The sequence below is a fragment of the Giraffa tippelskirchi genome, chromosome 5 (assembly GCF_054371585.1).
Source record: "Giraffa tippelskirchi isolate mGirTip1 chromosome 5, T2T-mGirTip1v1.2.pri, whole genome shotgun sequence".
In the NCBI taxonomy this organism is placed as follows: Eukaryota; Metazoa; Chordata; class Mammalia; order Artiodactyla; family Giraffidae; genus Giraffa; species Giraffa tippelskirchi.
This window is the reverse complement of record NC_137279.1, coordinates 188,365,101-188,376,924: the sequence shown is the minus strand read 5'-3', so window position 1 is coordinate 188,376,924 and position 11,824 is coordinate 188,365,101. Positions and strand designations below refer to the sequence as shown.

Below are 11,824 nucleotides of genomic sequence, written 5' to 3'. Positions count from 1 at the left end.
GTTCCATCACCCAACATCTCCCCTCTCCTTTCGTGAACTCATTCTTGGTCCACCTTATGGCAGTGCAGGGCATGGCAGTAGGAATGGTTGGGGTACCTACCAGGGGCTGCAGGGATCTGCTGGTCAATGGAGGGGAGGGTCTTGGGACTAAAACTAGTCTTGGTGGCTGTGGCCAAGTGACCTGAGACTACCCGGAGGGGTGGGGGCTCAGTGACCACGAAGTAAACAGTTTGGTGAATGCTTTGTTTGCTCTGACTGCTCGACAGTCAGGTAGAGACCAAGACAGGACTGGACCATGGACAAAATTTTCCTTTTCTCGGGAAATTGGGGCACAGCTGTTTCTGATGTAGTGTTTCTTCTGGATGTTAGGTCCTCGAAGTGTTAGTTGCTCAGCTATGTCCGACTCCTTGCGACCCCATGGACTGTAGCCCACCAGGCTCCTCTGTCCACGGGGATTCTCCGGGCAAGAATACTGGATTGGGTTGCCATTTCCTTCTCCAAGAGATCTGCCCCACCTGGGTCTCCTGCACTGTGGGCAGATTCTTTACTGTCTGAGCCACCAGGGAAGCCTCTAGGTCCTCAAAGACAACTACAAATACCATAACTTTCATGCCAACTATTACCATTCTCAATGTCAAAATCAACATCATAAAGGACTGGAAAAATTATCTGAGCATCTTGGACCAGCCTAGAGAATATTCAGTAGAAACAGAACTAATCATATTCAGATCAGTAGTGCTCAATTCTGGACGTGCACAAGCTGAGAAAGAACAGGACTAAGCTCTCCTCATTTGTGACCCCAGGGACTATACTGTCCACGGAATTCTCCAGGCCAGAATACTGGAGTGGGTAGCTGTTCCCTTCTCCAGCAGATCTTCCCGACCCAGGAATCGAACCTGGGTCTCCTGCATTGCAGGCAGATTCTTTACCAGCTGAGCCACAGGGAAGCTACTTTCACTTACCCGACATCATCCAGATGTGACAGAGATTTTTCCTTTTAAGAGCAAACCCCTCACCCCTCCAGCTTTTCCATTAATAGTAGTAATCTGAGAATACAGAACCTAGAGGAACACCAGCTGCCCTAAATGAACCCCACAACCTCAGAGGCCAGGCGGTAAACTCTGGTTTGAAGGGGTCATTTGAGGACCTGGGTCCTGCTGTCTGCTTCTTCCTCATTTAGGTCCCTGGAGTTCTTTCTGCTCAATTGGGAGAGCGGGAGGGGGGCCCAGAAGGTTCGACGGGCCAGGCTGATGCCACCTGTGGGTGGAGTCATTTGGCCACACCTACTTGAAGGGAGGCTGGGAAAGATGGTGAGATGGTTGGATGGCATCACCGACTCAATGGACATGAGTTTGAGCAAGCTCCGGGAGTTGGTGATGGACAGGGAGGCCTGGCGTGTTGCAGTGTGTGGGGTCGCAAAGAGTCGGACATGACTGAGCGACCGAACTGAACTGAACTGGGAAACACTTGAGCTGTTTGCTCAGGAAGGAAGTGGGTTTGGGTGAACTGAGCTGGTCCTCTCCAGAGTACCTTCCCATTTAAAGATTCACCTCCTGCCGCCCCTCTGGCTTTTGCTTAAACTGGGTGGAGACCCTGGAGACAGATTCAGCTGGATTTCTTCCCCATCCTCCCAAGCAGGCCACCACCAAGGCCTCGGCATAGGGGGCCGGGCTGTGAGTTGAGCTCTGTCTTTCAAGATCTGCTGGAAGTCCCATACCCCAGCCTGTGAATGTGACCTCACTTGGAAATACGGTCTTTAAAGATCAGTGGCTCAGATGGTAAAGGATCTGCCTGCAATGCAGGAGACTCTGGTTTATTACCTGGGTCGGGAAGTTACCCTGGAGAAGGGAATGGCTACCCACTCCAGTATTCTTGCCTGGAGAATCCCATGGACAGAGGAGCCTGGTGGGCTACAGTCCATGGGGTCGCAAAGAATCGGACTCAACTGAGCAACTAACACACACATGCACACATGGAAGATCGAGTTAAGATGAGGTCACACTTGATTCAGGTGGGTCCTCTCCCATGACTGGGGCCCTTAGAGGTTTGGACAGGCAGAGGGGGACGGCCATGGGATACCCTGATCTTGGACTTCTGGCCTTCAGAGCTGTGAGAAGGCGGCACTTCATGACCGCAGCTCTGGGCTAAAATCGCCGCCTCTGCCGCCAGCTTTGTAAGTCAGGGGGCCTCGCTGAGCCCTCTCTCAACTACAAAATGGTGCGAGGTTCTGGCTGGCGGGGCTGGACTTGACAAGCACTGGAGGGGTGGTGAGGAGGGCAGAGGTGCTCTCAGAGGCTCTTGCTTGTTCAGCACACCCCAGGCTCAGGGAGGGGTCAGCCTCCAGCGGTCCCTGTACCCCCTCAATGCTGCAGACACCCTGTTCCCCAGGTCTGGCCTGGCTGGTGCCTGCTTACCCCTTGACCTTGGACTAAAGTCACTTCTAAAGGAGGCTGTCCTCCTCCCCATCCTCCCCATCACCTCCAGGTGGGGCTGGTCTCCATCGGTTGCCCCCACCCCATTCCGTTCTCTCCCTGAGCTACATGGTATTCCGAGGGCGAGGTGAGAGCAGGGCCCGTGGGAGTCTGTCTTGCTCTAACCTGATGTCCATGCTCAGCTGTGTACAGCAGGTGTGGGATTGGCCAATTCCAGGTGCAAAAGACTGAGAAAAAGGTAAGCCATCTGCACCTTTGGGTACCCTGGGTCACACTGATTCCCATTAGTCAGTAATGGCTGAGATTCCTATATTCCAAGAACAATTAAATCAGCAGCAAGAAAACAAGATCTCCACTAACTCAAATGTCACCCTGTCATCTAAGTCAGGGAGAAGGCAATGGCAACCCACTCTAGTATTCTTGCTTGGAGAATCCCATGGACGGGGGCGCCTGGTGGGCTGCAGTCCATGGGGTCGCGAAGGGTCCGACACAACTGAGCGATTTCACTTTCACTTTTCACTTTCCTGTATTGGAGAAGGAAATGGCAACCCACTCCCGTGTTCTTGCCTGGAGAATCCCAGGGACGGGGGAGCCTGGTGGGCTGCAGTCTATGGGGTCGCACTGAGTCAGACACGACCGAAGCAACTTAGCAGCAGCGTCTATGTCATGTCACCTTAACCGTGGGGTGGGGAGGGAGAATGGGACATTTTTCTGTGCACAGATACACTAGGTTTTGTGCTTTATTTAGAGTCTGGCTGGGTACAGAAAAAGACACACACACAGGTTAAAATATTCAAAGAAAATTTACTGCAACTTTCGTACAATTGAATTTGTGCTACAAGACACGTTGCATAGGAAACTATTTAAAGCCCCTGAGGAAAAAAATCTCCATATTTAAGGTGCGACTGGTTTTGTTTCTTCTTTGGGGAAGAGTGAGAGATGCTCTCCGGGAAGACTGAAGGCGGAGAGTGGAGCGCAGAACGTAAGACGATTTGATGGGATGACAGGGAGGGGGAATCGTGGGGTGTCTCGGTTTTTGCAGCATAAAATCTGTCGTGATTTTTGTTGTTGTTGTTGTTTTCTAGCCATAGGTCTTCCGAATCGGAATCAATAGCTGTAGAAGAATGTTTTAGCCCAATAAGGGATTTACATGGATTATACTAAGTAATTAACGCGCTTCCAGCAAGCGGATTTAGAGAATGAGATTCCGGAATCCCAGATGGCGCATCACTCACGTAAGCACGGCGCGTGTCCCGGTACCTTCCTGGGCATTGACTCTATTGATCCTCCAGATGTTTCTTCATTCCCATCCCTCACTTTCTTCTGGATGATGCAACCACACGCAACTGTAGAATTCAGCCCAGCAAGGTAATCTCCCGCCATCAAGTCATCAAGGCAATGGTCAGCCAAGTCTCAGAGTTTATGTGAGAACATTTTCAGACAATGGTCATCCTGCTCAGATAATCTTCATGCTGTTTTTCTTTAAAGATGTCCCTATGCTATTTATTTCCAAGGAGAGACAGACAGACGAGAAGGGGAGAAGAGCTCCATTTCAGGTGAAATGGAGTTTGGCAAATGCCAGCGGGCATCTCTGAACACCAGCATAGGGTGTGCTTGTGGAGATGTGTTGCTTGTGCCCAGAAGAGAGGCTGTAAGCTCTGCAGCAAGCATGCCCTGCCCCCGGGAGAAGCTGGGCGCGGCCTCTCGGAGCTGCAGGGACCACTTGGCTCCGGGTGGCGTAGCTCTTCTGTAGGACGAAGGGCACACAGGCAGGGGCTCAGAAAGGCTTCCCCTGTGTCGTGGCCGATCCTCCCTGCAACACGAGGCCAAGGTACGGAAGGTCATAAAAACAGGAGAGAAGCGTAGGACCAGGACAGCCTCGGAAAGAGTGGGCACCAACTAGACTCGTTTACTGAGACACCGCGTTTCCTATTTGATTTCTGTTCGACAGGTACAGAGCCAAGAAGGTCCAACACTTGAACGAGTGTCTCCCCGTGCTCAGTGCTGAAATGCTAAGTGTGTCCGACAACCAGAAACGCTCCCACAACCCTTAAATACATATATACATCCGTCACATAATTTAAAAAGGCTTTTATAGAACATAAAAACCTCAACAGTATCCGACCCTATGAAGCATTTTCTTCTTTTTTTAATTTAGGGTCCAGTAAAAAATTAGATAACCACCTTTCTTGTATGCCCTACCCCCATACTTAAAAAAAAAACCAACAACTGATTTTAAATTTAAATTTATACTTAACAAATAGAAAGCTATTTGATTGGCAACTACCTGCAGTAGAAATTCCCTTCGGGCCTCCCCCATGATGGAGAAGGCAGGTGGAACATCATATGTGTGCTTGGTCCTGGGTGAGGGTCCAGCGGGGTGGGACCCTGGGTCTGTCTGAGCAGCTGACCCTCCCTCCCTCCCCAGTGCCATGTGCCCGCCTGGGCATCTGGAGCAGACAGAGGGTACACGCCCCGGAGCAGCAGGAGGTGGGGGACCCGTTCAAATCACGAAGTCATCGTGGTCCATGGGACTGAAGGCGGCGGCTCGCAGGATGTCCAGGGAGTTCACCAGGATCAGGGTCCCTGTGAGGTGCTTCCAGCGCTTGGTGATGGGGTTTTTCATCTTGTCCAAGCCGATGTGCAGTTCCTGGATGACGTCACGGTAGCTGTCCCCAATCTGGTGGCTCCAGGTGAGGAGAAAGTCGTAGGCGGGTTTCCACATGGCCTAGATGGTCGTCCAAAACCAAAAGAGAGAGAAAAGATTAGGAGACAGTGGGGGAGCTGGTCCGAGTTACCTCTCCTAAAGCAGAGTCTACCCCATCCTGGGCTAGCACATTTCAGAGGGGAGAAGGCACTTTGCATGAAAGCAGGTGGGCAGTACTGAGTCAATTACTAGGAAGGTTGATAAGAAGTCCAGGGTCCCCAAGAAGGAGAGAGGGGTCTCAGGCTCTCAAGGAGAAAAGGACAAACGTTTTCTTTTCTATGTTGCTTTGTCTTAGTCAATATAACAAAGTATCTTGCTCAAGCTCATGTTTCTCCCTAACAAGAACCCTCTGACTAATCTTGTTATCTTAAGACGTTCCTTGTGGGAGTGGGTCTGGTTAAGACCTTTCTGTTGTCAGTTCTCATCTTAATTTGGGAGTGGGTCTGGTAAAAGCATACACGGCCTCGATAAGACTAGTGAGTGGGGGGCACTCTCCATCCCCCTTCTGGAGTCTATGTCAGAAGCTTTCTCTGTCATTTTTCACTTTAATAAAACTCTGCTACACAAAAGCTCTTGAGTGATCAAGCCTGGTCCCTGGTCCCGAAGCTAAATCTTCTTCTTCGGAGATCATGAATCTGACACCGTTCACCGTAAGCTATCAGAACCACGTAGTGGCCAAGCCAACAGAAGGGGCCTCTTTCCTCCCAACCCCCATAGCACTTTCCATTTATTTAGAAACTCGCCACATCAATAAAAGATGCCCTTATCCTGGGGACTTCCTGCTTCCTAGGTCTCGAGAGCCCTTCCGTCTTTCCAGAAGCTTAAAGTGACCTCCACAAAACAAGTGAGAAAACAGACTCTCTCTGAGCAGGGACCCAACCAGCCTTGGCTGAAGCCGACAGCATACCAGGATCTGTCCAGCCCACTTTGTGCAGGGCAGAGCCCCATCCGGAACCGACCACCGTGGGCTCCATCCCACGTCCTCCAATTGGGCCGAAGGTAATTTAAGATCAGGATCAGCAGTTCCGAGGATGCTGTTCCAATATCCTGCCTGACACCAGAGCGGCCTCGCCACCACCCAGGGCCTGGCTCCCAACTAAGGATCCAGAGAAGGATGGACGTGCTCCCTCTCATTGAGAGCCTACTCTGCACTGAGGATTTGCCTTCACACTTCATCATCTGTCCTCCTAAAAATACTCTAATGTAGACGCCATTACCACTGAATTTGACAGGTGGAGGGAAGGGGGGCCAGGCTCACCTCGCTGTCCACCACCCCATTCCTGTCCCGGTGGGGAGACTCGTATGCGTCCATCTGCTGCTTGGACACCTTGGCGAGCTTCTCGGCCAGCTCCCGCCAGCGCTGCGCCACCTCGACCGCTGTGGTCAGGAGCACGAAGTCTTGGATGAGTCTGACCACCAGGCCCTGGCAGTCCATCTTCAGTAAGGCCTGAGGAGGAAGGGGCGGGGATGAGGTGGGACTGAGGGCAAGCTCTGGGTTCACTGGAAGCTGGCCCCGCAGAGACCATGTGCTGACACCCTGGATGCCGTGTGGCCTGAGCACCTGCACTGCTGGAACCTACGATCGCAGGATGTACTGGGTCCCCTGCCCACACATCCACCCCCTCCTGGAACCTCCCGGTGTGACTGTAAATCGCAGCAGGGTCTTTGTGGATGGAACCAGCTACCACATGGCCCTGGTGGACTAGGGCGTGCGCCCCTCATCCAACGACTGTGTCCTTATGCAGACAGGCAGAGACAGAGGGAAGACTGGAGGTAGGGACGGGGTGATGCAGCCGCGTCACTGGAGCCCCCAGGATCTGGGAGAGAGGCATGGATAGACCCCCGCAGGGCCCCCAGAGGAGCCAGCCATGCGACAGCCCCAGAACGGAGGCAGGATAAACCTTGGCTGCTCGGAGCTTCCCAGTCTGTGGTCCTTCGACTCGGTAGCCCCAGGACACTGATGGGTGGGGTGGGTGAGATGATGGCTGTTCATGTGGTCCCATCGCCACTGGGGAAACTGGAGAAGTGATGCCCTTGACCCAGACGGCCAGTGCAGGACGGTCTGGGCGCAGAGCAGGACAAGCTGCCATCAGCGGGTGGGGAGCCCTGACTCACAGGAGAGACGCGAGCAGGGGCTCAGATTGGGACCTGGAGTGCAGACCAAGATCCGGGACCCGTGGGTTCTGGAGACACGCAAAGGGCGGGATACAGGGAGGCCAAACCGTCAAGAGTCTCCAGAATCGATGGGACCCCACCCTTGTCAAAACTGTGAGAGATTTCCAATGTGTCTCTGCACAGGGCTCACTAACTGTGGAGGGATGAGGGGGTCAGGAGGAGAGAAGCACTGTCAGCTGGGAAGGAGGCAACGGGCAGATTCCCAGCCCACGTCCCTGTGTGACCTGAACAGCATGTGGCCCCACCTTGGACGTCATCTCCCATCCAGGTGAGGGGCTCGTCCATCAGGCAGGCTTTCAACACAGGGCTTGCCGCCCCAGGGTTCTGTGCAGCCCAGGCTGGAGGCAGGGGTCACACTAACATTTCTGGCTTAAAGAAATGAATCCACATCAGTAGCGCAAATCCACAGGTCTACTGTCCACAGATGTCACCCCAAGCCACACGGATGTCTGCCGAGTTTCAGGCTGTAGGTCCCGTGGAGTCGACACAGAGTGTGTGACTGTGGGTGGCCAGGATGGAACCCTGGCAGAAGGAGAAGACCCGGTGAGGACCAGACCCACCTGAGCCACGGAACCAAGGTTTACCCCAACCTCATCCAACCAGCAAGCCTCCGATTAGAGCCTAACAGCTGCAGAAGGGAGCCTCTGGGACCCCAGTGATGGGGTCTGGGATGCCCTTGGGCCCTTGGATATCGAGCATACAACGGAAGAGATGCTGCGACCAGTCACCAGGCCCCACCTCCTTTCTGTCCCTCTACGCTCTCTCTGTCCAAGCACCTGAGGCTGTCACTTCAAGGCTCCGGAGAAAAAGTGCTAAAAACATCAACACACCTACCAGCCAGCCCCTCTGCAGCTGAGCCAAACACACTGTTTGCTTCAAACATTTTGTGAAGCTGCGGGCAGCCTGGCATCTGAGCAAGGTCAGTCTGCTGGGCTGCTACTTGAAAGAACACAGCTATTTTAGACTGAGTGTTCTCATTGAAGCTTTACGTTTATTTGGGGGAACTTAACAAAATGAAGGGGCGGTGACTTTGGGCAGGGGGGGCTCCCTGAATGCATGGGCATCTCAATCTTTACCTTTAAAACATAAGCTCATTCTGAGGCCATCCAGGGTCCAAGGGCTTAGCAACTGGCTCTAAGGTGGGAAACCAGAAGGGAGGACCATGCGGTCCTTCTCTGATTTTTGTCTTTAAATAAACAGCCATCACTGAGTCCTTCCGGTGAGCCAGGCACAGGGCTCATCTACTCCCCAGAAGCCCCATGGAGAGAAGTCAAGCTCACCCCAGTTTGCAGATAAAATCAAGAGGGCAGGGGCCCAGCGTTGGAGCTGGTCTGGCCTCCAGGCAGCCTGTCCCCGGCTCCCACTCACTGTGCGGGCTGCATGGTGTCTGATTTATAGACCCCGTAGACCCTGGGTGACTTGTCCAGGGTCCCATAGCTCGAGGGGACAGAAGTGCTCCATGGTGTCTGTTTTATAGACCCTGCAGATGCTGGGCGGCCTGTCCAGGGCCCCACAGCTCGAGGGCACTGAGGGGAGGCAGGTCCAGATTTCCCGGCGCCCAGGCCAATAGCCTTGCCAGCTCTGCGGGCACCATGCGACTTCAGGACCTGCACACGAGGCTTCAGCGTGATGATTCAGACATTTCACGATGATTTAGACATTTCAAAAAGTGGTCTCTTTGAACCTGGATATCTTCAAGTGATATTATTTGAAAAAAAATTAAATGTTTACTAGATTTGTATTGCAGAACATGTTCATGGTATGGGGGAGATGTGTGATACATTGGTTGAATTCAGGATTTAAATTCTTATGCTTGAATAATAATCATAAAAAAAAAACAAGGTCCTACTGTATAGCTCAGGGAACTATAATCAATATCCTGTTATAAACCGTAATAAATATGAAAAAGAATGTCTATGTATATATGTATAACTGAATCACTTTGCTGTGCAGCAGAAATTAACACAACACTGTAAATCAACTATATTTGAATAAGAAAAATTAAAAAAAAAACCTTTTGGCATGGTGTGGTTTGAGCCCAGATGCACAGGGGAGGCAGGGTCCCTGCTAGCCACGCCTACTGCTCTGAGAAGGATCCAGCTGACCCCCAGTGACAACGGTCCCTCCCAGGCTTCCTTATAGCGGACCAGCAGCACATGTGTGCTCAGCTGCCTGGCTCCGCAAGTGGCCTGCTTTCCAGGTAACAGAACACTTCAGAGTCACCTGCTTCTGCTTCGGGAATCCCTGGTGGGAATGATCAAAACTGCTCTTTCCTCAGGGTACACGGCGCAGGGACAAAGGTCCTGAGAAACTCAGACCCTCTCTCTGGCCCCTGAGCCGCTACAGCTGGGACCAGGTGCTGCCTACGCCATCACCAAGGGGTAGTTCATATTTTTTTTTTTTCCTGAAGGATGCATTTTGTGTGCCCACCAAACCTCAGAAATAAAATTTTCTCAGCTGCAGGGGTCTGGTTCTGGAACATTTCCCCTGTAGCACCTCTTTAATTTCTGCAGACACAAGTTAACACAGGTAACAGCAGAAAACAGAAAACACCCAGTGAAACAAGGCACAAAGCTGGTCCCAGCATGATTCTCAGTAGCTGGAGTGACCCGTGACTTAGGTCAGGGTGGCCAAGCTTGCTCTGTAGGGTGAGACAGGGTCTGTTTCTTGGCTCTGCAGGCAGCGGGTCTCTGCGTTTGCTACTTGACTGCAGTGGGGTGTGAGAATAGCACAGACAGCACTTGAACGAGCGGACAGGGCTGTGTTCCAGTAAAACTTCATTTACAAAAGCAGGTGGCCCTCGGGCTGGGGTGCCAATCCCCGTTTGAAAAGACGTTCCTATGAGAATATGACAAAGCATCATTCTGCGGTATGCTCGTTCCAGCCAAGCTTCCATTCCAGAGATGCTCAAACACCAGAAAGGCAGTCACCATGGCAACCCCGCTCCTCCCTGTATCAGCGCCCTGAGGGCTTCAGGACCACCTGGCAGGAGGAGCCCGGGAACCTCCCTAAGTGCACAGCTGGTGGTTAGCTGCATCCTCTTCCGGGGCAGAAGGTGGTTTCACTCCCATTGCAGAGAATCCCTTCATCCCAAGCTCTCCAGCCCCGACTCTCCCTGATCTCAACACTCCCTTTATTTCCATTCAGTTCTCCAGCTTCTCGGTGTAGATTTCACCTCCCATCTTACTCCTAAAACCATCACCTGCCTAGACTTGTATTCTACAGCAACTTTCTCTTTTTCAGAGGAACTCCCCCGAGAGCCCACAGCATCCTTCCCTCCCTCTCCTGGACTCCCATCGCCACCACCCGTGACTCCTGGTCACCCACCCCGACTGCTTCACTCCTGGCGGCCTCAGGACCCGTTCTGATTGCTGGCTTAGGCCCCTTCAGGAGAGGACGCCCTGCCCACAGCCCAGTTCGTCCTACAGCTCCAGCCAACTCTCCTTCCTTCCCTCCTTCCCTCCCAGGCAGGAGGACAGAACTCTTTGCTGCTCCCTCAGGGTGTAATCCCCAGAGTCAAGAATAATTTCTTGCACTGAAAGTGTGTAGTTGAATGAAAACTCTTCCAGTTCTTACTGAGCTAGGTTCCTCAGGGTTCTGTCTGCCACCCTCCACACACGTGTGCACACACACACACACACACACACGTGTACACACACACATGTGTACACACACACACGTGTACACACACACACGTGTACACACACACACACACACACACACACACACACAAGATGGCCATCACCCAAATCTTCACAGTCCTACAGTATGAGCTAAACCCTTCCCTCCACTCAGCGTTGTCACAAGTCCTGGAACAAACACACAGCAATGTTTTCCGCCTGGATTTTCGACCACACTCAAAAATCTCTTCCCCAGACCCACAAAGTGCGTCAAAAGCAGCATTAATGCCTTAAAAAGAGAAGAACACACTCTGTCACTTCTCACCCTCACGCGTGCTGCGTGTTCAGTCGCTCAGACGTGTCCAGCTTTTTCTTGACCCCCTGGACTGTAGCCCGCCAGGCTCCTCTGTCCATGGGATTTCCCAAGCAAGAATACTGCAGCAGGTTGCCATTTCCTTCTCCAGAGGATCTTCTTGAACTCGCATCTCCTGCACTGGCAGGTGGGTTCTTTACCCCTGAGCCACCTGTGGAAGCCCTCTCACCCTCATAAAACAAAACTGAACCCCGGACATGGGAACCCAAGGCTCAGAGAGGCTAGGAGGGTGCACACCCACCAGCAGGGGCCATTCAGTCCGGTCACTGAAGAGACAGAGAGGGGCATCAGTGGGCTTTTAAATCATCCCCTATCACTCTCAGGCCTTGCTCACCTCAAAGTGACCCCTCTGCCACAGCCAATGCTGGCTCCTTCTCTGGAGGGCGCCTGCAGCTGGCAGAATGGTGTCATGAAACAAGCCTGCAGAGTTACGGGGCCGGGACCTGCCTTGGAGCAGCATTGGTAATGGTGAGACCAGGCGCCACTGCCTTCCTGGAGACGGAGGACCAGAGAACCC

The 11,824-nt window shown here is 52.6% G+C and overlaps 1 protein-coding gene across 5 annotated transcripts in view; it reads right to left on the bottom strand.

The window, feature by feature from the left end:
• Positions 1–3,216: 3,216 nt before the first annotated feature.
• Positions 3,217–11,824, bottom strand: part of SH3BP4 (SH3 domain binding protein 4) — a 102,056-nt gene continuing 93,448 nt past the window's right edge. For 4 of the 5 annotated variants that reach the window (XM_081495431.1, XM_081495434.1, XM_081495433.1 and 1 more), the window contains 2 exons: positions 6,398–6,586; positions 3,217–5,160 (listed from right to left, as the gene is read on the bottom strand). In XM_081495431.1, coding sequence (XP_081351557.1) covers positions 4,936–5,160; positions 6,398–6,586 — 414 coding nt within the window. In that variant the 3' untranslated portion in view covers positions 3,217–4,935. Of the gene's footprint in view, positions 5,161–6,397; positions 6,587–7,559; positions 7,837–11,824 lie in introns of those variants that run through there. The other variant, XM_081495436.1, reaches the window with a different exon arrangement.